At 34.9% G+C, this 26,442-nt stretch overlaps 1 protein-coding gene across 15 annotated transcripts in view; it reads right to left on the bottom strand.

Moving 5' to 3' along the window:
• Nucleotides 1-26,442, bottom strand: part of LOC135990089 (sodium channel protein type 2 subunit alpha-like) — a 45,446-nt gene that overhangs the window by 15,161 nt on the left and 3,843 nt on the right. For 2 of the 15 annotated variants that reach the window (XM_065637466.1, XM_065637472.1), the window contains exons 5-16: nt 26,252-26,343; nt 24,959-25,195; nt 21,414-21,477; nt 20,010-20,151; nt 18,940-19,174; nt 17,832-18,112; nt 16,851-17,198; nt 15,149-15,281; nt 14,087-14,325; nt 12,122-12,295; nt 10,989-11,345; nt 8,570-9,022 (exon numbers count right to left, since the gene is read on the bottom strand). In XM_065637466.1, coding sequence (XP_065493538.1) covers nt 8,570-9,022; nt 10,989-11,345; nt 12,122-12,295; nt 14,087-14,325; nt 15,149-15,281; nt 16,851-17,198; nt 17,832-18,112; nt 18,940-19,174; nt 20,010-20,151; nt 21,414-21,477; nt 24,959-25,195; nt 26,252-26,343 — 2,755 coding nt within the window. Of the gene's footprint in view, nt 1-8,569; nt 9,023-10,988; nt 11,346-12,121; nt 12,296-14,086; nt 14,326-15,148; nt 15,282-16,817; nt 17,203-17,831; nt 18,123-18,927; nt 19,175-20,009; nt 20,152-21,413; nt 21,534-24,958; nt 25,196-26,060; nt 26,153-26,251; nt 26,344-26,442 lie in introns of all 15 variants that reach the window. The other 13 variants (XM_065637463.1, XM_065637464.1, XM_065637465.1 and 10 more) reach the window with 11 other exon arrangements.

Genomic DNA, 26,442 nt, shown 5'->3' with positions numbered 1-26,442 from the left:
CACTTCAGGCATATACTACAATTTATAATGAAATTTGGTTACGTTTGAACACAGATAATTCAGTTACTTTTCATTTTAAGATCATTCTTATGATCTAGATTGGAAAATGCTAAAGTAAAATCAGGATTGAAGCCTTGTTTCAGATGTGAATTTGAACATTACCCTCAACGCATTCATAAAACAAATTAAGTCTACCCTGTCTTAACCCATAATTATAACTACTCTGTTAACACCTTTTATGCTTTTTCATATATACAGTTAAGCTTCAAAAAGGAAAAAGTATGATAAAATACATTTCAACTGGCATTAATTTGCATTCCTTTTTGCGAATGCACATATGTATTACATTGTGCATTCTGAAACTACCCATTACTCTGGTACACATATCTGTACAGTTAACACCCAGAAAGAAAGGATATTTTTTAATAATTAAAATTACGTAAGTCACATTAGTATGACAAAAGAATAAGCCTTAATTTATTTTTTATTTTGTAATCTGCATATGTATTGCAAAAAAATCAATAGTCTGGAGATTTTAAAGGAAGATATGGTGTCCTGTACACTTGATTTGAGTATGAGTACCAAACTAAGTCAAAGTAGTTTTGGTCACAGCATCCACTAACATCTTACAGTCTTATATGCAGAAGTACACATCAGTAATGAATTCACACAACTACATGTCTGTAGGGAATGATGTAAGCATACTTTGTAAAACAGCCTCTGTTCTGTAGAAATAACTATTTTCATTAATTTAGTTAGATTTGCATGATTAAGAGACATTTAAGATACAAAAGCAGACAAGTTACAGGCACTATCCAATCAAGCTATCTTTAGACCTCAACTGAGAAATGTGAAAGGACAAAATTATTTTAGGTATTAAACAATTATTTTTGCCATGTTTGTGAAAGAAGACAGAGACAATTTAATAAGAAAAAGTAACCCAGTGTTCTGCATAAACATTTATTAAAAATTATTCAGTAATATTGCCTACTTTGCCGCTACTTTAGAAACTGTTTATTTGGAATAGAACCCCAAAATTACTCATGTTTAATGTAAACACATATTTTCATTTTTAGTAGCATTAATTTTAAAATACCAATATTCACAGCGAACAGTTTTTCCTGTTACTAATCCTACTGAACCTGAGGATAGCACTATGTGCCTCCATCATTGTATTAATATGCTGCTTTCATCATTCCATGACATAGCTTATATGTTGCAACATGTTGCAGCAGTGGTGGGTAAACTGAAATAATGAATTGAATTATAAATCAAATTACTATTTTTTAAAAATATTTTTTTTTTAAGAGTAAGGAAGTTTTGCATCATCTTGCTAATAAAAATTAAAAACAACATGAAGTATCCTGGGTCATTTCTACTGTAGGCTACTTAGTACACTGTTTGAGCAGATGACATGAACACAACTGAACTAATACAGATTTTCATGAGTTAACAACATTAAAAGATGAACAACCAGGAATGGAAAAGAAACTGAAAAGAATCAATGTGTTTAGAACATGAAGTTTTATATCTAATTTAATACATGATAGAAGAATCAGAGATTAGAGTGGTTTTGTTGGTGGTGGTGGTGGTTTTGGGTTTTTTTTTAGTTAAGAAAGACAATTTTCTTGACTCTAGAAATCAAAAGGTAGCCTGGTTCCCTCTTTCTTCTAAGAACAGCATAGGATATAATCTTGTTCCTGAAGAGTTACAGATTTAATTAAACATTGTTTCTCTTTTTCATGTGAGGTACTCATATTTTTCACTAAGATGAAGGTATCAAACAACAACAAAAACAGATGGTAAAAACCATTATGCATAGAAGAGTTTCCTGTTCTAATTCAGTTAGTTTCTTTACTACATACAAAGTTCACAGAGATCTAACTGATTTTGTGAATTGCTCCAAGAACAAGACTTTTAGGAAAGACAGAAACGTTCATCCTTCACCTTCCAGGGCACTCAGCTGCTGTTCAAAGTTCACCGAACTATGGTAAGAAGCCGCATTTTGTATACACTCAGCACTGGATTGAATGGGACAACTCATACTCAAAAGCTGACAATCTGCCTTGACATTTGCAAATCAGCAGCTAAAACATTTTTGTTAGAGAGAATTCCCTCAATATAATACCTTTTTTCTTTTTTACTGTTGGCAGTAAAAAGCTATTCAAATTTTGAATAGATGAACTTTTTCAATACAAGTATCTACTGTATTATTGTAAGGTCAAAATTTGGAGCTCGTGATCTTTCTTTTTTCTGAAGGACTCAAGGTATGATGGCACAAATACTTGGAAGAATAATGTTACTACTACAAATCATCCAACTGAAGCCACTTAGGATTGCTTGAGGTAATTAGTAAAGAATCAATGTTTAGCGAGCATAATCTAAAAAATAATAAATGAAAGTGTATACAAAATCACAGGTAATGACTTTAAAGGAAAATTCATAATAAGAACTAATTATAAGTAGGTCACTAACTATTCACATGATGCCATCTACTGTGCATTCAACTTGTAAGTCATTCACATTTCGATATGCAAATAGTAAAGGAAAATCTGATGCTTCCTGAACTCCAAAGCAAAGAGCAAAGGTACCAGCAATACAGCTGACAATACAAGGAATAAAAGGGAAACGTTGTCTTGTGCTATTTAGAAAAAAACCAAAAAAACCCACAAACAAATAAACAAAAAACCAAAGGAAGACCGTGCTGCTTATTCTCATCTTCTTACCTACTGCAGATCTCTCTCTTTTTTCTTTTTAATTTAACTAGACTGAGTCAATTTTTACTTGAGAAGGAGTTAAAGTAACTGCAGTAAAATGTGAAAGATTGGTAACAGTGCTTTGGAGAGTATGTTCAGGAATCTCTTAGAAAAGAGGATCAGAAAACATTACTATATAGAAATGCAACAGAAAACCTCAGCACACCTGCGTTACGTCACTTATATTCCATCAATTGAATATTTTCCTGCTTAATCAGATCTATTTTCAGCAGGAAATACTTCTTCAAGATAAACAACCTAATTTTTCCATTTACTTTCAACTATTAATTAAACAACAAAAAGGACAAAAAGCACATTTTTTTTTAGTCATCATCTTTACTGCATCAGCTTGACTTATCACCGAGTATGGTACTCTTCAGTATAAACACAGTTGGTAAAGTCACTTCTACTGGGATCTTTTTATTTTCCTTTTCTGAAAAGAGTAAGAGTAAGTATGTTTATAAATAAGTTTTGCAAATTATTTACCTTTTAGAGAAAGCAAAAGCATTGTCCATAGAACGTACTTAGTTTTTTTTCACCAAACTAAACCCAAACCCTATGTCTCCTGGTCTACATAACTTCAAAAAATAAAAAGGGTGCGCATATTTATTAAAAAAAAAAAAAAAGGCACCGCCTTACTATGCAAGGAAGGTCACAGTAAGATAATGTGAGATACAAATGACAAAAAGTTTTTCAGTCAAATGATTACAAGCCCTGGGTTACTATTTTGCATGCTGTTCTATGCCTGTCCAGATACATGACAGCAGAACTTGAAGCAGTAGCAGTGTCACATAAATGATATCCACCAAATCAAAATCATTCCCCCAAAGTTAGCACCAGTAGGATGGGATAATACCACATTCTACTTTCCCCTACTTAAGTACCTTTTCTAAAATGGGTTGGAAAACTCCTTAGAAAGATATTTTTCCACTCCATCTTTCTGAATAGCTTGCAGGCCCCCTGGGCACAAAAGTGAGACCTGAAATATTTCCAATATACAATTCAGTGTAAAAGAATACAAGAAAGATAATGCAGGATTCCACAACAAAACCACATGGGCAAAATTCGTATTTGGAAAAGGAGTACCTCAATGACCCTTAATAGCACAGACAGGTAATGCCCAACTATCCAGAAGAGACCATGAAGAATAATAGCTTGGTACAATTAAGGTTTTTTTTACAGTTGTGGAGGTTCCTGAGTTTAGAGGTTTGGGAAGGTGCCAGTTCCTATTTTGTGGGGGGTTTTTTTGTTGGTGGTTGGTTGGTTTTGGTTTTTTTAAACTATCTTAATATTAGCCTTAGCCTGGCTTTCTCTATATTTTTATTTCTTTCTTGCTTGAACTTTCTAATTTGTACCATTTTAAAACACCCAGATATATTTAGACACTAACATAGAATCCTACATCGGATTTTCACTTTAAATTATGTTTTATGTCTGTCTTTCTAAAAATAAAGCAAATGGATTAAGTTCACAAATAAACAACTATTGACGATGAAGACCAAAACTGACAGAAATGATTCTCTAACTTCCAGTCTCACAGATATACACAAACTTCATGAGTAGAATGTAACTAAAGTATTACATTCATATTCCAAAGAACTATGTATATGTATAAAAACCATGTTTGATTGTTTCCAGGAGTGTATCCTTCATCTTATATTTTAGCTTCTCTCATATGAGAAAACTTGAATGTAAATTATAAAAACATTGTCAACAAACATGAAACAATTTATATCAAAAGATACAAACATGTTAGCATACAAGTAACTGTATATATGCAATATTATGAAGTCATTTTTCAAATGACCATGATCAACAATGTTCATAAACACATTACAGCTAAAAATATGGTTCAACAGATGAACAGAAAAAGTGAAGATTACCTTTCCATTTTCAGAAAATCATAGCCTCTTAACCTCTCTTAAACTTGAACAGTCATGATGCTTAAGGTTCAGTTAACAATAAAAAATCCCTACAAAGCATGCAGGTTGTGGCATGGAAGTAGTACAGAAAATACCAAAGATGTAACAAGGAGAGTGGAACATGTTTGGGTTGCCCTCAACCATGCTGTGATGTGAGTCATGGGACTCAGCTTACAGAGCACTGCGTGTGTTTCCACTATATTGCAATGGATGGGGAAAAATATATTGTAGCTGGGTAGCATGCAGGCCAATCAATCTCAAAAATGATCATATATGTATGATTTGTTTAGGTAACCTGTGTAAACATGCTGACACGTTGCTCTGCCTGGTTAAAAAGCACCAGATCTGCATTCTTGACTGATCCAGCTTGATTTTACTCCTGTGAGAAGTAAGAATGGTACGCAATGAAGTTAAAACAGGGTACCCTTTAGGCTGAGTTCTAGAAACAGCAGAAGTATGGATTCCTACTTATATAAATATGTGTTTACTAGATACATCACACATTTGCAAAACATAACATTTATAGTTGTTGATTAGAGCAACAAAGATTAGATATCCAAAGACATACTGAAAGAGATAAAATTAGCAGAATATCTGAAGCTCATAGATGTATACAGGACTTGGTTCTGAACTTTCAAAAACAACCAAACAAAAAACCAAACCAAAACAAAAAAAAACCAAACCAAACAAAAAACCATACACACACAAAAAACCCCAAACTAAAACCAACCAACTAAACAAAAAAAACAACCAACTAAACAAAAAAAACACACCACAAAAGAAACAAAACTCTCCCCAACGCCTCCCTCCCAAGAAAACGAACCCAAACCAAACCCACAGACAGATACAGCCACACTATGTATATTAAAGTCTTCATCATCCTAGACCTTTAAAATAACAGAAATATATTTTCCCTTGCATTTCATTTTCAAGGTTGTTCCTGGTCTTCACTAGATGCTAAGTATGTAACTAGGATACACTTTCAGAAAGAAGCCACAGGCAAAACAAAACAAATCAATCACATCAGGTCGAACACGAAAACTTCTGGGTAAGCAATTTTTCCCAGCTTTTTTAACTGCATGACTTAAAAAAAAAAAGAAAAAAAAGAAAAAAAGAAAATGTTTCAAATACTTTAATCACAGAATCATAGAATCATTTTGGTTGGAAAAGACCTTTAAGATAATCGAGTCCAACCGTTAACCTGACACCATCAAGTCCAACTCTAAACCCTGTATGCAAGAACCTCATGTAAGCACCTTTTAAACACCTTCAGGGGTGGTGACACAACCGCTTCCCCATACGGACTGTTCTAATGCCTGACAACCCTAAAGGTATATTATGGATTATAACAGACATATACAACATAAAAATGAAAAACTCATGCGTAGCAATAAACCTCAAATTTCCTCAAGTACCTCAAATCTAGCTTTTTCTAAGTGAGACTGGTATAAATCAAATCTCACTTCTTGCCAAAGACCTCTCAAAGGCTCATCAAATAATGTAGCTATCTAACAACCCCAATACAAACCGCTCCCATTTAAAGGGAAAGTCTGAAAGAACTGAAATAACCTACAAAATGAAAGACAATTTCATTACTATGAAATACTGTACATGATTTTTTTTAATCGATAATTTACGTATCTCTTCTGTTTGTCTTTCAAGTACGTCAATCCTTAGCCACCTTTTCCAAATTTCAGTGGGTTAAAATTAATGCTAGATTGTACTATCTCATAAACAGCTAATGCTGATATTTAATCTTCAATATCAGAGGTGAGAAGGTAAAGATTTTGTTACCTAATTCTTAAACGTAAAATAGTGAAGAACAAGGTGTCTTCAATTGCTGGATAATTTCCAGGTAAGGGTTAGATTTAACACAGTTATCTGAGCAAATTACCTGGATTCATCAGATATTCCTTCCACAAATCCAAGTTTTATTAAAACATATCAAGAAGGCCAGTATCCTTTATTCAGATTAATAACATATAAAAGATGTAGCAGCTGTTCAGCAGACTTTATAGCTTCCTTAGAAAGTACAGTTAATACTTTAAAACAAATTACGCACATTATTTGCTTTGCTTTGAAGAGGCCTCTTAGTAACTGTCACGGTTTTGGCTGGGATAGAGTTAGTTTTCTTCCCAGTAGCTGGTATAGTCCTGTGTTTTGGATTTAATCCCACAACAAAGGTGACAACACACTGATGTCTTTGTTGTTGCTAAGCAATGTTTATAAGTCAAGGACATCTCAGCCAGTAGGCTGGAGATACACAAGCAGCCGGGAGGTGGCAGAGCCAGGCCAGCTGACCCCAACTGGCCAAAGGGATATTCCACACCATAGAACATCAGGCTCAGTATATCAACTAGGGAAAAGTGAGCTGTGGGACCGCTGCTTGGGAACTGGCTGGGAATCAGTTCAGTGAGTGGTGAGCAACTGCATTGTGCATCACATCTTTTATATATTGGTTTATTATTATTATCATTACTATAATTATTATTTTCCCTTTTTGTTCTATTAAACTTTCATTATCTTAACCCACAAGGTTTACTTTTTTGTTGTTGTTCCCGATTCTCTCCCCAATCCCCCCAAAGAGGTGGGGTGGTGAGTAAAAAGCTGTGTGGTGGTTAGCTGCCTGTCAGGTCAAATCACAACGGTAATCTAAGGTCTTCTCAACTTAGAGGTCAACATAATATATGGAGTAACAGAATCTCCAAAATGTAGATGGAACAAATCAAGTGTCAGGAAATTGGTTGCTGAAATAACAGATGACTAATATCATTGAACACTGCACTCTACAATAAAAGAAACACTTAAAGAGTCACCTTATTACACCTTCCAAATTTAAGTTCAGTTTAACTACAGTTCGCTAGAACAAACTTATTTTCTAAAATTTGGAAAGAGTATGGGCAAATTCCAGTTCAAAACAACCAAAAACCTAAAAAGCCCACAACCAATCAAATAAAAATACCCCAAAAGGAAACAAAACAATCCAGACAAAGCAACCCAGGGTGAAGTACAGTAGTCTGCAAAAGCAGTGACATTCCACTAATGAATTTGTGTCTTCAGGTGCCAGTGGAGTTGATACCAGACAGAGTCTGCACTGCAGCCACAGTATAGCAATCTAAATTTTCAAAGTTCTCAAAGATCCCACTGAAATCCATGATTTTGCTTCTGCCCTCAGTCTGCAGCTGCTGACAAAAAACTACTTTCCTAAAGCTGGCCCAGTTTAAGATCAAGCAGTTGACTTTGAAGTGACTGGTTCAAACAAACTCTCACAAACAAGCAAGAAATTAATATTTTTTCATTCAGTAATTCTACTTTTTATCATTATTTTTACTTGACATATTCACCTTATAATACTGACATTGTTCCCTTGGCTTTCCCCCATCATTTTAACTTCAGGACTTGAAAACTGTTGTTACTGCTCTCATTAGCCTGAGTTAGCACCTCTGCTAGAATATCTGCAGATTTCAGTAAGCTTTAAAAATCAGATGCAAAGGGTATTTATATTCTTTATTAATGTCTCCTCTAATCTTTTAAAATCACAGTTTATTTTTATCCTCACTTCACGGAAATATTATGATGATGTAAAAAACCCCTCATGTCTTTTGTTTCTGTTTTGTTCTGTACATACATGCTAGTTTGTCTATCCAACTAAAAATTTAGAAAAGCTTGTTTTCAAAGCCCTTTATACATGAATTTATATATGTTTTATACAGTTTTGCCAGGATTTCCTACTCTCTTTAGCTCCACTTTCCCACTTCATTCACTCTCAGTACAGTCCAACAATCTTAAATCACAAACACTCCCTATTTCTAAGCAGGAAGAGCCACGCTATGAAAGAATACAAATGGTATTAATTCATTCATACGAAACATAAAAATATTTAAATCTTACCTCCTTGCTTTCCTCCAATTCTGAGTCACTGCTAAACTCTTCTGTATTCGGATGTTCGAAATCAGATTCTCCAACAGCTATTGGGACTGTAACAGTAAGGCTTGGGCTGTTTATGAATGATGTATAATCACTGCCACCTACAACAGTGGCCATTCCATTCTCATTTTTATGGTAATTTGTATCTATTCTCATTTCAGCAATGGTACAATTGGAAATGCAATGGTCTCTCTCACCATTCAACTGATCTGTTGCTGTTCTCTGATTTACAACAGCTTGTTTCTTCCAAAAAGACTTTTGGACACATTCACCTGCTTTTTTCTTCACATAATCTATTCCCTTCTGAATTCTTGCAACAGCAATCTGTAAGTTGTTCATTTCATTATCATCCTCTGTAGGAGAAAGGCTGTCTGAACTAAATGAACTCAGCAGCAAGGCCAGAAAAAGGTTCAGTACCTAAAAAAAACCAAAAAAACAAAAAAACAAAACAACAAAAAAAAAACAAAAACAGCTGAAAGCTGAATTTTCTCAATTTTTCATTCACATGCTGTTTCTATCACCCATTATGGACACAGGTTTCATGACTTCCTTTGCTGTATATAATTCTGGAAATCAGATACTAAGTAAACTAAATAAAGTGTGATTTAAGCACAACACCTGCCCTATACCCCAATGCAGTTTTTTTGTTTTGGTTTGGGGTTTTTTTTGTGGTTTTGCATTGCTGCATGACCGTGAAGACACTTGTAAATTCTTTTTCTGCTCATGTTTGTAGAGTGTCAGAAATGAATGATTCTTTGGTACTGACTGAACAGATCCAATATGTTTACTTCTTTGGCATAGGGAAACACTCTGCAACAGAAGATCTGTGTAGCTGATCTGTGCAGAAAACAGCTTGCTCAAATGCTGGTCCGAACTCACACAAATATTTTGCTTTATGTGACTTTAGAAAAGTGATGTTCACCCTATCTCCTAACCTCAAGTCATGCTCTTTCCATGGCAAGATAAAACATAGAATAGATCCCAATTATACAAGCCCAGAGCTTACCAGGAGCTCAAATCGTACAAGGATAGACAAAGCAGCAGAGTACGAGCTCTTAAAGCCTTCAGATCAGCTCTTCCATGCAGCTTTGAAGGCAACAGGGTAAAACTGTGTGTTGGGAACACTGAAAGTAACTGGATAACAGAGCCCCGAACTTAAAGCAGGGATTGTCTGCTCATGTAAGAAATTATTCTAGAGCTATGGCATAAAATCAGAATATAATAAACACTGTGGAAAAACTCAGAGACGGATACTTCATTCTACAAAGTTCTGTCTTCTGGTTTAGAAAACTATTTAAGGACGGTGTTTTGTTTGGTCAACCAATTTCACAGTTCTCTTCATTATACTACACTAGATTTGCAGAAAATCCTGGAGCAACTGGCTGTGCTACTAGTAGCATGACTGGTTTAAAGATAATTAGCTTATTCACGTTGTTAGAAATTTTAGTCCTAAAGAATGCCTCCAGGATGGCCAATTTAGAATCTCTTTTGTTACTAACAGTTACCTAAAGAAAAGATGCAGAATAATAGAGGAAGACTTAGTAGGCAATGCGAAAAGCAGAGCAAAAGGTGGAGCAATGTGGGCCTCAAATACTGGTGAGTTAATAAATATAAAGCAATTTTAAAAGACAAATTTATACATAACAATGTACAAACTGGTACATATCTGATGCTTTCCCCTGAAAAAGAAGATATAATACAGACCGCTTATAAAAGTGTCTGTAAAAAGCAGTTACAAAATACGAAGCAAAAAGGTGAAGAGTTGAAAGAAAACATGAAGTATGTGAATGTTTTTTCTGCAGAAATGCTGCTTTCCAATTCAAGTTTCTTTACCCCGTTTGTGTAAAAAGCTGGCTGCCAAGCAAGCAGGGCTCAAAATGACTTAAATTTCAGAATCTAAGAATGTTAAAGCATTCTTCTAGGTAGGAGAGAGCAGAAGTAAAATCAAATTAAACCAACGTGTGATTGGAAGTGATGCTTCAATCAGTTAGGGAGAAAAGGCCCTGCTGTTTCCTCTTCCGCAAACAGCAAGCTCCCGTCCTGGGAGCATAGCACTTGGGGTGCCTTTGTTCTTCTCTCTCCCTCTCTCTAGGAAACCAGGGGAAGTCCACAAAAACCTGAACACATGATGCTTCTCTCTCACCCATATCCTCTGAATTGCACTCCAGACCCCTGAGGGGGCCCATCCTCCAAGCTGAGGATTTTATATAGGATCACAAATCTTACGAACAGAAAACTCTATATCAGAACCCATACTAGCAATAGATTCAAAATAATAAAAAATAGATTTAAATAAAATATTTGATAATGCTTGAAAATTTCATTACTGGTTCTGTTACCATTCCTTCTCTAAACGATTTCTCAGATTATTTTGGCTACATACCACTAGGTTTCCAATCACCATGACCATCATGAAGACAATAAGGCACATGGTTTGGCCTGCAACTTCCATGCAGTCCCACATGGTTTCTATCCATTCCCCGCACAGCACTCGGAATACAATCAGGAAAGAGTGGAAAAAGTCATGCATGTGCCAGCGTGGAAGCACACAGTCACTGGAGATCTTGCAGACACATTCCTTGTAGCTTTTCCCAAACAGCTGCATCCCCACCACAGCGAAAATGAACACAATGATGGCCAGCACCAGGGTCAGATTTCCCAGAGCCCCCACTGAGTTGCCAATAATCTTAATCAGCATATTTAGAGTTGGCCAAGATTTTGCCAGTTTGAAAACTCGCAACTGAAAAACAAAAATACAGAGATGTTATTTGCAGTAGCTACAAAAACGCTATAGAAATCAACAGATTATGAACTAGCCACTCTCAGCCATATCAAAAAGAAGAAACTTCAACGTGATTCCAACAACCATCCCTTACACAGAACCAGGAGTTTTATAAAATCCACACTTTTAAAGCATAATACATTTTAGAATTTGCTTTTTTTTTTTTGCGTGTGGCATATCTGTATGCTTTTCTATATAAAAGAAATAGCACACCGGTTCAAAGTCTCAACATTAACTTCTCATTTATTAAATAGAAATATTTGTCTAATAAAGCATTCCTTTTTTTTTTTCCCCAAGAGGGAAGAGAAAAATCAATCTTTTTTAATTAAAAAAATATGAATTTTATAATTCTGACATTAAAAACCCCAGTTATAGTCTTTTTACAATTTCCAGATATGGAAGTAGACAGAAGGCTACTAATGTTTTATTTATTTATATCTCTCAATATGCACTAAACAGATTGTACACTTCACTGTGCTTTACCCACTCATGTTAAAACAATTACAATAAAATTACAGCTCCTTCCCTTGAAAAAATACTTAGTTGTTTCTGAAACATAAAATGGCACACACTGTTCAGTGATAACACGTAATTTTGTAAAACATGTTTGCAGAGATATCCTGTGACACTTAGGAAAAATGTAAAACTAAAAAGTGTCTTATTTACATGTGTACACTTTAAATACAAATACAATGCATTAGCAGATATATTATTATTATCACTAATTTATTTACCAATCTGAATGATCGGAGAACGGACAATCCATCCACATTTGACAGAAAAAGTTCCACCAAACTAAGGCCAACTATAAAACTATCGAAAATATTCCAGCCAACTTGGAAATAATAAAAAGGGTGCATGGCAATTATCTTGAGAACCATTTCTGCTGCAAAAACTCCAGTAAAAACCTGAAGGAATAACATTTATTGTTACTTTATAGATAAGTATGAAAAAGTCGAACCAGCAGACAAAGAACAACTTAAGAAGTATCAACCCTCTTACAGCAGGATGTAGGTGAGGAATATTATCACAAGCTGAACCTCAAGAAAAGGTAAGTGGCAACATCAAAATGAGCTGTAGTATAACTCTGTTAATTTTAGTTAAACTCCTGTTTGCTCCTCGTATCTGCCATTCATTTAATTAAAGGAAATTTCCTCAGCACGATAATGACAGTTGCTCTTGCTACAATGGAAGCTGCTTTATTAAAGATGTTTGGAAAAATATGAGTTGGTCATAAATTGGAGAGTGGCTGTTAAATGAAGCCTTTGTGAGAACTCACGGATACAGTAAACGTGTCTTCTCTTTCTAGCTGCCAAAAAAACCCCACCAGGCCAATTCCGCTGATGCTCATATATGAAGTAAAACTCCTTTCTGCTTCTGAATGCCTCTGATGCCTTCTGGAGCAGAAGGTAAAAAATGCCATTGAAAAGGGAGTAAATTAATTGTATTTACTGTAGATGTATGACCACCAGTATCTACAGAATGGAATAATTTTTTATCTTTTACTAGAAAGATGAACAAACTTTAAAAAAAATCAAGAGCATTCAACAGTCTTTAGTGCTACACAGTTTAAAATGCAGGAAATCAACTGCTGAAACTATACCTGTATTATTGTGGCATTTTAGCTGACTGGGAGTAAACACAAATTCTTATCAGCATAAAGGAACACATACTCACACAGCTCAAAATTAGATTAATACTAAGCTACTTTATCGCACATGAAAGGAAAAAATGGTTGTGTTTTCTGGGTTAAACACACAGCTCTGTGACAGCTATTGATCCTCACCTATTCATCTTCCCTGTCTTCCTCCTCAAATACATCCTGAATCTATTTTAAACAGCAACTTGACATGATTATCTTCCACAGACAATGAAAGACTCTAGGTTAAGGTGAAAGCTCTGAACTATGTCTGTATTGGCGAAAAATATCAGCATAAAATTAAAATGTCGACACATTAGCAACTCTGGACTTAAACCTGAACACATTCCCAACATGTACTAGAATTTGATATATTCTAATAACCAAATGGTTTTATTGTATTGCTACATCATAATCACCAGAATTAGCACTTAGAATAAGCATAGGTTAAGGAATATAGCAGATAACATTATCTGTATTACTGCCATTATAAAAGAAACAAACAAACCACCTCAAACCCAACAGACTGTGTCCACTAGGGAACAAAATGCAAAGTGTCAACAGACACTCTTGGAATAAGTCACACATTCTTTGCCTTCCAAATTGTTATGGACCAATCAAAGCAACATTCCTTATGGAAATACAAAAATAACAGTGCAAAATAATAATCCAAAATTACATCCAGCTCTTCTTGTGCTATCAATGATACTTATAGTAGAAAGGATATAACTTGGCTCCTACTTTTTTTTTTTCAGTAATACTAAACAAAAACAAGTCAGATTTCTTTTTTGGTTTTGTGTCATTCAAATTCTGGTTGATAAAACTATTTGCAGAAATCTTAATATAGAAATAGAACTCTTAAATACCATATATCTCAAACAGTATTTTCTATTCTTAGTACAACTAAATGCTTAACATTAATTTTATGGGATGATAATAATTTTTAAAAAACCAAAACCAAACCAAACAAACGACAACAAACAAGACCAATAAAAGTAATTTGATTTCAAAGAGAAAACAGGTTCCAAATGTATCAAATTATATAGTTTGATGGACTTACCTGATTTCCTATTTTAAGTACATTACTGAAATTATCAGTCATTGGATAATGTTCCATGGCCATAAACAGTGTGTTTAATACTATGCAAACAGTGACAGCCAGGTCAACGAACGGATCCATTACAATAAATTCAACCACATTCTTTACTTTTAACCAGGGCTCCCAACAATTCCAAATTAGGAAAGTGTGGGCAAACTTATACCAGCAAGGTGGACATTTTTGCCTGGATTCTTCAAGTTCTGTGAAGAAAAGAAATGTATAGTGAACACGTTTTGGAGAAAGTGAAGATAATTTTTTGTTTATCTGCTTTTTCAGGTTTTAGTCTTTAACCCTGGAACCATTAACGATGTTTGCAGGAACCTCCTCAAATTTCCAGGATTTTAACTTATTGCTGACTAAAAAGTTTTCACAAGACTAGAAGAAAAATCTCAAGAGTTTTGAGCGAATAATTGAAAAAGTTGTCTGTTTTTAATATCATACAATCCTGTTTAAAAAAATAAAACAAAACTATTTATGCTTACATTTAAGGATAGTTTTCTCAGTAAGACTTCCAACTCCACAGCCCTCTCAAATGTCTAATTATTTATTTGCAGGAAAAATAAGATTAATTTCACCATGAATAGTTTTTTGAAAACTATTCAGGCTTTTTCAAGAATTTCACTAGTAATAATTTCACTGTTCCAACTAATCCTAATACAAATTTCTTTCCTCTTCTTAACTAAGGCCTGGTCTTTAATTTTCAGTAACATTTTTATAGTATAGTTACTGGAAAATTTATGGCGAGGCATTCTTCCAATAACTGTATGGCTACACACGAATAACTACTATAAAACGCCTACACATTATCTATTTTAATTAGAATGTGTTTCTTAGTTTAGCCTGCTCATCAGATTCCTTCATTTCTTTTTTCAGTATGTACGTGCACTTTTGTTCTAGTATTCAGCTTATGTGTTTGCAATGGCTACATATCTTTTGTCTCCTGTATTTGCACTGTGATATAATACCTTCAAGCAAATCTATGACTATGTCAAGCAAGTTCATGCATCTGCAGTCATAACACACCTTCCATTGTATTTGTGATAATCCCAGCTATACTCATGGCTCTTTGCCTTAAATTGGGATCCTCCAGTAACTCCATTGGTATTTGATATGAACTTGTACGCCTCTTTTTTATTCCTACTTCTGTAGTAGTGCTCTATTTAAAAAAAAAAAGGCGGAAATGAAATTAAACTTTAGAAATACTGCAAAACAGGTATCAGAAAGACTCTTCAGTTTCAATGAATTTATAATATATAACGCTTTGTATTTAAGTGCTGTTACATCAGGACTTTTTTCCTTTATACATATAACATCAGACTAGTAATTTTTTTTAAATGGCTATATTCATGTTATACTTCCGAATACTGTTAATACTTACAAAATACTAAAAAAACATTTTGATATTTAGTTCCCGGATTACCGTTGCATTGCAGTTAATTATTAATAACTCCAAATTAGACACAAAGAAATTTTGGAGGAGGCCATAACCAAGGAAACAAACCAAGACTGTTGCAACACTGGAATCAGAAAAACTGCCCGTTCCTAGTTGTATGCTTTACCAATATTTCACTTCCCAACTAGTTCAGTCAGAAAATACTTACAATATACAATTTATGCTAGGAAGTTTGCTGCAATAACAATTATTCTCGAACAGTAATTTTTGTAGATTGGCCTTGACTTCTATGCCCATTCAGAACTAATTTAAATGATATCTTTTACATTGAAAAGCTATCATCTCTGATTTTTTTATGAATTTCAACTGAAGCAACAAAAGAAGTCTGACTTAATCAACCCAAAACCCAAATTCTTTTTGGTTTTAAGTATTTAAGTATTTTATGAAAAAAAAAAAATTTGAAAGCTGTGTTATACCATTGAACACACCTCAATTATAAAGAAGTTTCGAATGTATGAGCATACATAGATTAAAACGAAAGTATAATAAACTGCAAGAAGATTATAACTGTAAGGAATCTGGCTGATGTTCTTTCAGATTCCAGGTTTCTAGGAAAAAACATGCAATGGATCCCTCTGCTCCATTGCTAAAGCAGACTGAGGGGAAAGGGTAAACTGACCAGAGGAAGAAATGGATGAATTTGCATGCACCTTTTTTTTTTTTTTTAATTATACCCTGATCTAGGCAGTGAGAAACTCAGATCACCTCTGAGACCCAGGAGAAAAAAAGCTTTCAGAGCTTCTAAAATGTCAATATAATCTTAAAGGCTATGCTACATTTGCATGATACTAAATATAGGAGAGGTGTGGGGGTGGCACGCAGAACCAGCAGATTACTGATAGAGAATTAGAAAACACATTTAAAGAGAGGCTGAAACCATAAAGAAAAAAAAAAATCAAACCAACATAATAATATGCAGAATGTTTAGAAAGCTGAGCACCCTGTTTTGGGTTCTAAAACAAATTCAGCAATGGAACATTAGTGATTGGATTCACCATGCAGGTGTACGCATATCATTGATCTGTAAGTATATAAAAATGTGCTACTTTGTTCTCTTTCATTTTCATGCTTCAACCTCTCACTTTGCAGTGAATCACTGTAAACCCATTTCATTACAGTAAGATCTGCAAAAGTATTTACAATTTCTCAACCATGTTCAAAGCATTTAATTCCATTGAAACATTATCTAGGGCAATAAATAAAGGTCATGACACCTGGAGTAATTTAAAACTTTCTTACATTGTCATCAGTTGTTGGTTTATCTATTATGACCTCTGGCAGAAGCTGTCCTGTAGGTGACAACAGACCTGGTGGTCTATCCACTAAGGAAACCACCCCATTGCAATCCACAGTGCTGTGCATCTTCCCATTCACTGGAAACACTGCCAGCCTTCTTGATGACCTACTGGCCTGACTAATGTTACTACTCCGCCGTTCACCGTGTCTGTGCAGCAAAAAGAGAGAACCTCTTCTGCTCCCATTATCCTCAAACATGCTGTGCTCATCATCAGCAAAGTCATTTTCAGATCCCATCTTTCTTCCATATTCTCTAAAACTGAAAAGACTTGTTCTGCTACTACGTCTGGGAGAAAACAGGGAGCCATGAACACTCAGTAAAGACTGCAAAGCAAACAAACAAAATGACCAGCTGAAGATTTTAAATACACAAAATGCATGTCTATGTATTAAAAAAATAATTCATATTCCCCAGGAATCTGTCAGTGTTATTGTTAATACAGTGCCTTAGGTAGATATCTGACTAGAGATGAGAGTCATTTGAATGGCTAAATTTACCATATACCTTAATTATTAGAGAGAAAAAAATGAACACGTATAAGGCCATAGTAGTTTCTTTCACTGTACTAAAGAGAAAAATCAAGACTTCTAGAAATTCTAATGATCCACATAGATAATCTTAAAATACATTACTATCCTTAGTCTTCTATGTTGATACTTTCTACTTTAATTTTCCTTTTATGGATTAAAGAGAGATTTCCATTTCAAATTAACTAGGAAAATGTAATGCTGCTGTGCTTGTTAAGACCCACCAGATCCTAAACAATAAAATGAGAGAGATCAAAACACTTGTTTAGGTACACTCTAGAAAATAATACCAACAGTAAGTCAGTATTTAAAATAAAGCAATATTATTTTTTTCTTGGTTGTCTTACTTTGCAAACTTGCAGTGAAGTTTGTCATATATTACAGTTATCTCATAAACCTCCAAAATGACAACTGAACTATTCACAGTACCTGGTGGGGTGATGTGAATGGCTTCCCATAAGCAAGTCTGTTCCCATCAAAAGAAAAACGGAAACCTTTCCTTCTGATACTCCCATCTGATTCAGATTTTGGAAGCTTTTCATCCTTCATGTCATCCTCTTCTCCAGAGAGCTCCCTCTGCCTTCTTTTCTTCCTTCTATTTCTCCTTTCTTTGGCACTTTTTGAGCTAAGCTTGGATGCTTCTGAAGAGCTATCTGAGGGTCCACCAATCCCACTCTCACCGCTGTACTCAGTCATCTCTACTGCAGCTGCTGCTATTGCCTGTCACAGCAATTATTTAATGTGATGCTTTACAAATCACATTTGTTTAAAGAAAGCTAAGACTTAAACCAAATTGCTTCTAGATGTGTGACAAAAGCCTAGATGGATTTGTGCAAAACTTTAAATGGAATTCTGTAATGAGTTAAAATAGAATTGCAGTTATGAAAGTTGCCAGTTCTACTTCGCATCTATATCATGGAGTCAGCCTGCACTATATACAGTGTTCTGCCACAAAATTAGGTAGAAAATACATGAAAATTAAAAAAAAAAAATTAGAGTGAATGCAACTGCAAACGAAAGAGCTAAACAGAGTTATACTTCAGCCTGTATTAATTTAGTAAAGTAATTTAAACTGTTATTGTAAGTAACAGCTTCCTTAAGCTGCTCTTAGGAAAAAACATTGGGGTACTACTTCCAGTCTTTCATTCACTGGTGATAACACAAGTAGCAAAAATTAGTCAGAAACTTATGGATAAAAATATTTTAAACTCTAATCAAGGCTTGACAAGTATTTCATAAGTATAGCAATTATTTCTAAGATGAGAATTTGGAAATTTCATCATAAAAGGTTATTACATACTACCTCTAGATAAGAAATACTTACTTTAAAACTATTATTCTGATTTGGGAAGTACTTTTTGTTCTCAGTTCAGAAATTCATTAACACTTCAGACATTATACATTTCAAAACCAATAAGAGGCCATAGACAGAGCAGTCTATAGTACTTGTGAGGCATGTAAAAGAACGGGTTTTTAAAATATATATTAATTTAATTATTGGGTTTGTTTTGAACAAATAGCATACAAAGGAATATACTAAAGCTCAAATTCTTGTTAGAAAATACCTGAGCTTCTTCTTGCTGCTTCCTCAGCTGTTCAAGCATCTGCTGCAAGTCTGCCTCCTTCTGTTCTGCTTCAACCATAGTTGCTTGATTTTGTTCTTCGTAGGCCATGGCAACCACAGCCAAAATCAAGTTAATCAAATAGAAGGAACCCAGAAAAATGACCAGAACAAAAAATATCATGTATGTTTTGCCAACAGCTCGTAGCGTCTATAGGAGAAGAGGAGAAATTAACCATCTGGTGAAAACATGCATTAAGTGCTTATGAACTGTAGAACTACTGAATTTGAAAAGTGCAAAACTACTGTTGAGTTGTTCTTCCTTCTGTAGTAAGATCATACAAGCTTTCTGAATTACAAAGTAATCAAAATAAGGGTAGCACTCAGGTATGTGAAAAACATGTTTAAGGATCATGCTGCTTTGAGACAAGCCTCTTAATACCTAATACTCTTCAAAAGGATATGGGATCACAGCAATTAATGTAAATGACATATCACAGGTTGGATGCTTAGTATGCTCAGCAGGCATTAGCGGGCCTTCTCCTTGAATTAATCAAAAGAATTCAAGATGGCATCATTAATTAAATATTTAAAAGATAATATTTATTCTAATTAACAGATTTTCACATACCATATAACAAAAAACTATGGTAAGAAAAGTAATATAAATCAAAACACATGTACTTGATGATCAAAAATAGGATACAAGGTACAGAAATTAAGATAAAGATTTTGCTGTCACAGAGTATTTTTGCAATTTAAACACAATATTAAAGTTTTTGAAAATAAGATCTTTTATCATAAGGCACAAAATGAAATATACACTGTAAAAATTAAAGGATAATAACCTTGTGTCTCTTCAGAAACCATGTGAGATTCTGTAGTAAGTGCCCATGTCTGCTCAATTCTGCAACTGAATTTGGTTCCTTTCATACTGTTTTCAATTGCTAACAATAGCAATGGTATGTAATACAAATACAAATGGCCCTTCCATGTTTGATTTGGGGCCAGTAAGACACTAACCATAATTTTAACTATACACTCACCTGCTGATAAAGAGTTTCCCAAGAGTCTTGCGTCATCAGTCGAAACAGTGACAAAAATGCCCAACTGAATGTGTCAAAGCTTGTATATCCATAGTTGGGGTTTATACCAGCTTTCACACAGATAAACTCTTCTGGACATTTACTGGGAGGAAAAAACAAAAAAAAAAAAAGTGATGCATCTAAAAAATTGTTTCTAAATTATTGTATCTTGAGCATCTACTGAAGGTTCATTAGATCTAATCTATGAAGGGGGCTGCTGTTTGTGATTTACAACATTTTAAAAAGTAGTGAGGAAACAAAGAGTGTTCTTTAAAAAAACCCAGAAAAGAGCAAACAAATAAATGAAAAATATTTCATCCAAACTTCTTTCACCATTATACATAAAGTAAAACCTATTCCCAATAGTTCGGTTATTACCTCTGCAGATACCTCTTCAATGGAAATAATATGTTTACTTAACACAAAGATTCCATAAGGTGAATACTTCCGTGCAAATAAAAAGGAAGTCAGTGTACATATGCTGAATTTTGTCTGTCAGCAGGGTTGGCATACCAGATTTTTTTGTTTGTTAAGGTTTGTGAATTATTCAAGCCAAATTAACAAATTGTACCAATTTCTTAACAGCGAATAAGCATCATACTGATACTTTTATCTCCCAAAACTGTACATATCAGTTTTGATAGTAGGTGATCCAATCTTGATATCAACTGTAGGCACAGTGTTTGAGTTATGATTCCATTCTTGAAGGGTAGATGAGGTTCTTGCCTATAAAACCTCCATAGAAAGACACTATAAAAATTTATTTTCATATATATGCACGTGTAAATTAGACCTGTATTTACACACACACATAAAATTATCTGATAGTTACTAACATACATACACAAAATGTTTACAAAAAAGAAGATACATCTTTTTTAAACATATAACCAATCAAAACCAAGGGGTGTACTGATAAATCATTAGAATACAGAATGTGATTTTGTGACAAAGAACTGTCACAAAGAGAGAGCAAGACAGTGCCATGCATGCAGTCCACTGATAGAAGAATCCTGAAGATGTCTTCGCAAAAGTTGGTCATCAGCCCCAGTGCCCCACGTCTATTCTAGAGAAGAGAAATGGCACGCAACCCACGATAAAGAAGTATGCTCTTAAGTCACTGATAATGCAACAGCTACCTGCTGAAATGGAATTGTCTGGTTACATGAGAGTTTTTAAAAGGAATTTACAGCTAAGTATTTTCTAATTTAACGTTTTTACTTGTTCAAGTGTTTACTTACTATGAATCATGACCACATATTATTGTTTGTGAAGTTAGGTAGCTAAATTAGCTTTTTAAGTTTAGAGTGAATATTTTTTATGTTTTTTTTAAACAGTTAGTATGTAATTTTCAGTGTAACTTACCCTGCATCTGAGCTATTGCCACAAAGCAGGTAATCTTTTTGTCCTTCTAGGCGATAGAAATGACCTAAAAAAATATAGGAAGCGACATGATTATAAATGGAAGGAGTTTGTTGGATTTTGCTTGGTTTTTTGTTTTGTTTGTTTGTGGGGTTTGGGGGGTTGGTTTGTTTGTTTTGGTTGGTTGGTTTTGGGTTTTTTTGTGAGGATGAACCTATGTTCAAGTTATCATGGGTTTGAATGTTCATAATCTCTTATTCATGCTTTCCCAATAATGGGTTCAAATACTGGCACTTCCATAAAGGCAAGTAAATTTGCAAAATTAAAGAATAAAAGAAAAACACAATGTAAAAACAAAATCCTAGAATAATGTTTAGAACAACATAAGTTGCTTATATTCTCGAGTCATAGCAAACTGAATATCCTTCCAAATTCTCATGCTCAATAAATGAGAGAAAGAAAGTACAAAGCTTAAAACACCTCCTCTTATTCAGTAGGTAGACTGTAATCAGACAATTAAAACCTATTTTTTTAAAAATGGAACTATTTACAATGGCTGGCTAACAGTTTTGAAGTCAGAGCATTAGTTAGCACATATTGTGACTGAAAATACGTAGGTAGCATTTAAAATTAAGATGTATGTATATTAATACCAATGGTAATGTTGTAACAGCTGCTGTACTATAAACAACTTTACAGAATTTTTCTTTTAATTATAAGATGGTAGCCTTCAGAAATAAATGAATAGATTTTGTTATTAATGATTAACAACTGTGCTGTTCTTTAAAAAAAAAAAAAAAAGAAAAAAAAAGAAAGAAAAAAGAATACAGATTAAAAGATAAATTGGGGAAGAAGGTGACACGCCTGAGGACAGACCCCATTCAGAGGGACCTAGGCAAGCTGGTGGAATGTGCTGACAAGAGACACATAAAATTGGGCTGTATCTGAGGAGGAAGAGCCCCTTGCAATGACACAGGCTGGGAGCTGCCTGGCTAGGGAGCCGCTCTGCAGAAAAGGCATTGGGGTCTTGGCAGACGGGCAGGAAGGTGAAGGTGGAGCCAGCAGTGTGCCCTGGCAGCCAGGAAGGGCAGCAGCCTCCTGGGCTGCATGAAGAGAAGCACAGCCAGCAGAGCGAGGGAAGCAACTGTCCCGCTCAGCTCAGCAGTCTTTAGACTGTACCTAGAATACCATGGCCAGGTTTGGCTCCCGCAATGCAAGAAAGACATTGATGAAGGGAGCAAGTTCAACAGGAGGTCACCAAGATGATGAGAGGGCTGGAGCACTTGCCCTGTGAGGAGGGAAGGTTGTGAGGGTAGTTGGTAGAAAGCATCCAGCAACTACAAGGAGGTTATTAACAGGACAGAACCAGGTTCTTCTCCCTGGTGTTTGGCAGCAGAATGGCAGAGAATGGGCATAATTTGAAACGAGAGGTTCCAACTGGATATAAGGAAAAACTTTTCACCATGGCTCAAATGGCTCTGGTTTTCACAGGGTACAATACTATTGTAATATTTAAATAGCCAGAAACAGTCCATGGAATGAAGAATATGTGAAGACAGGAGGATTCTAAACTGAACACCTAAAGCAAATCTAGTGATGCCAAAATCCTACCATTCAAGAACAGTACTTATACAATGCTAGAAAAATTATAATCCTATTATATTTCAATAATATCTTTCGAGCTGGCCAAAAGTCTAAGTGTTCAGATCCTGATCTAAATGCCAGGTGTCAGTACTTAGACATGTGGATACAAGACCTGTGGATATCTTTTTGAAAAGTGAATCTGGCCTTGTTCCTAAATAAATGAACCCACACAGATATTAAGAAAAGCCACTAGAGGGTATCACACTCAGTCACAGCTGACCAGCATATGATATGCTGGAAGAGATCTCAGGAGGAGCCACAACTGATCCTAGTGCAGTTGTAATACAACTGACACATACAAATGATTAAGAACAGGTTATAGAGAAAGGAGGAATGCAAACACCACTAGATGGAACTGCCTTGCCTGCATCAGCACTCTGTAGCAACTCCCAGTAAAGTCAACAGCTGTAGCACAGGAAGCAACTGACTGATTTAAGCTCTGTCTTTTAGGTTTAGACTGCTACTTAGTGGGAAATGGAAACAGAGAATTTATATACTGTATGTGAAGAGAGAATTCACAAGTATTTTACATCATATAAGCTATCAGACAAAATTGTCCACAAAGCTGAGAGATAGCACTATCACCACTCCCTTTTTGCATCCCTTCTTAGGCAAATAGTTGAAATGATAGATCGCACATAAAATTTAAATAGAGTCACAGAATTTCCAGAACTTCAACCATTCAGAAGTATAGAAAGAAAACCTGAAAACACAGAAAACAGCAGAGATGTTAACGTCCATTTTTAAGTAAGGATTGAAATATGACTCAACAAAACTCAGCCTATAACAACTGTATTTTCTACTTTTGGGTCACTGAGGAGGAAAGCCAGCATCCATTATTCTACCAATTTATTTTTCCTTAAATATACTACTTTTACAATCAATTCCTAAGCAATACCCTGTAAATCCACTTCCAGCACAAACATAACAATCAATCAAATTTTTGGCAATCGGAAGTTGTTATAGTACATCTCATAGTTTATTGTGCATTACAACTTCACTGGTGCTATCACTTAAAATGAGATAGATAAAAAAAATAAGTGTCTGTGTGTTTCTGAACCAGTCTGAATGTTATGACTCCAGTCTACAGAGATTAAGACTGTTGAAAAATATCTGGATAAAGATGTCTTTGTCAGCCTCCTTAGTAACAACAACAGGTCCTACAGGTGAGCACCATCTCGTTCCCCACCAGAATCTTTACTTGCCTAGTGAGTTGTTTACTTTACAGAGAGCAACATGTTTCTTACCTCTACCAAAGTAAATCTTAACTAGGAAATCTCTGATATTTATCTAATGCTACTCTGTCTTAAAAATAACCTAAAGATACAAGGAGAAGCCAAGAGAATTGGTTTTGTTCACTGTTGAGAAGGCTCGGGTTGGGAAGGATCTTCATGCTACCTGCACACATGGAAGACTCTAAGGAAGATGTAGCCTGCCTTTTCTCAGAGGTACACACTGGAAGAGGCAAATAGCAAAACTTTGAGCATTTGAAATTCTGAATTGATATTAAAAACTGCTACTGTGAAACTGGTCAAACATTGGAACATACTGCCCAGAGAGGCTGTGGTATCTCAGTCCTCGGAGAAATTAAAAACTTGACTGGACATGGCACTGAAAACTGGACCTACAGCTGAGCAGAGTTGGTTTGGGTGACTATAGAGATCCTCCCCAACCTGCATGATTCTGTGATTCTAAAACCAACCTAATCCTATAAATATGTTTCTAAGTGCAATTAATGGAAAGAACAATCACATCAGCCTGAGTTTGGGATGCAATACATAAAAAGCCCTACTCTGTGTCATCCTATTTAATTGATTTTTATCTTTAGCCTATAGTATGAAACAGTAATCTTCTCTGTGAGTTTATACACAAAAAATTTAGCAAGTTATAACAGTACTTCTTACTTTGATTCCCAATGTATGCCGTCCAATCAAACACTGTACCATTAAAGTACGGAGCTATGTATTTTTTAAAAGACGTTGAATTTTCTGATGGCCATAACAAGCATTTATTCTTCAAATTTCCCATGAATAGTTGCAGTCCTATTAGTGCAAATACACTCAGGCAAAACACAGTCAGGATCATAACATCTGAGAGCTTCTTCACAGACTGAATTAGGGCTCCAACGATAGTCTTCAAGCCTGCAAACAGAGACAGATTTTTATTATAATATTAAATATTTACCTAAGCCGAAACGAATGTGAACTACTCCAACACACTTAAATATCATGCAAGCTTCACGAAAATGGTCTTAAAATATTTCCCAAAGCAAAAATGTACCAATAAGTCTCATTGTTCCTGACAAATTAATTTGAAAATATGAATGGGAATGAATGGTACACATTCCAAAGCACCTGCTCCTCAAATGAAAAAGTAACTTTTTATTCATGCTCTCTATACATGTAAACTACATGTAAAGAAAATAGTTCATTTTATTTTCTTCTTGATGCATCTTGCTCCAAACCTTTGCCAGTGTTCTATTCCAATACACAATGTATTGCTTCTATAACAGTGAACAAAACCAGAACACAATTGCATTGTAGCAAAAACATTAAGTATTGCATTCTATTGCATCCTGTTCAACTGGAGGTGGGGTTTGGTGAAGACAGGCATCTTAAGGTAAAAAATTCATCATGCGATTCCCATGCTACTCTTCATTTTCTTATTCCTTTGTCAGTGATTCAACTTTCACGACAGAGTGAAATTTTCAATCCCAATGTCTTCAATAAAGAGTAACATTCACATTAGTAAGAGAAAAATGAAAATAATTAATTTTGGTCCTTAAAGGGGGAGAGAAAATTTGACATCATATAGTGGAAATATACACAGGCTATGTAATTCAATTTCTCATGCAAGAATGTATTAAACACTGAGGCGGAGTGTTTTAGAGAATTAGAAAAAGGAATCAAATTGAAGTTAAGACTAAAACCTTGATGCTTCTGTTAAAGATAGGAGTTCAGCTTCTGTGGATTTTCAGTCAGCCTCAGTGTTTAACCTAGCTCTCACCTGGAATGACTGATATTGTTTTCAAAGCTCGGAGAACTCTGAATGTTCTCAACGCTGAGACATTGCCCAGGTCCACAAACTCTGTCACATATCTGTAGTGAGGGATTCCACACACAAACACAATGACAGCACACACAAAATTAAACAGAGGTGATACAGAACGCCTACCATTTTACACAGTTACTTCTTACCTGGGATTACAGAAATAGTTTTCAAAGCTCTCAATACTCTGAAAGTTCGAAGAGCTGAAACATTGCCTAGGTTTACAAATTCTGTTATATACCTGTAGGATTAAATCACAGTTATTCAGAATTAAGGTAGAGTGTATACTACTTACCTGGACCTGTAATCCAGACTATTTTTCTTTTTGGAAAGGTCAACT

The sequence above is a fragment of the Caloenas nicobarica genome, chromosome 6 (genome assembly GCF_036013445.1).
Source record: "Caloenas nicobarica isolate bCalNic1 chromosome 6, bCalNic1.hap1, whole genome shotgun sequence".
In the NCBI taxonomy this organism is placed as follows: Eukaryota; Metazoa; Chordata; class Aves; order Columbiformes; family Columbidae; genus Caloenas; species Caloenas nicobarica.
This window is presented reverse-complemented; position numbering and strand designations above follow the sequence as displayed.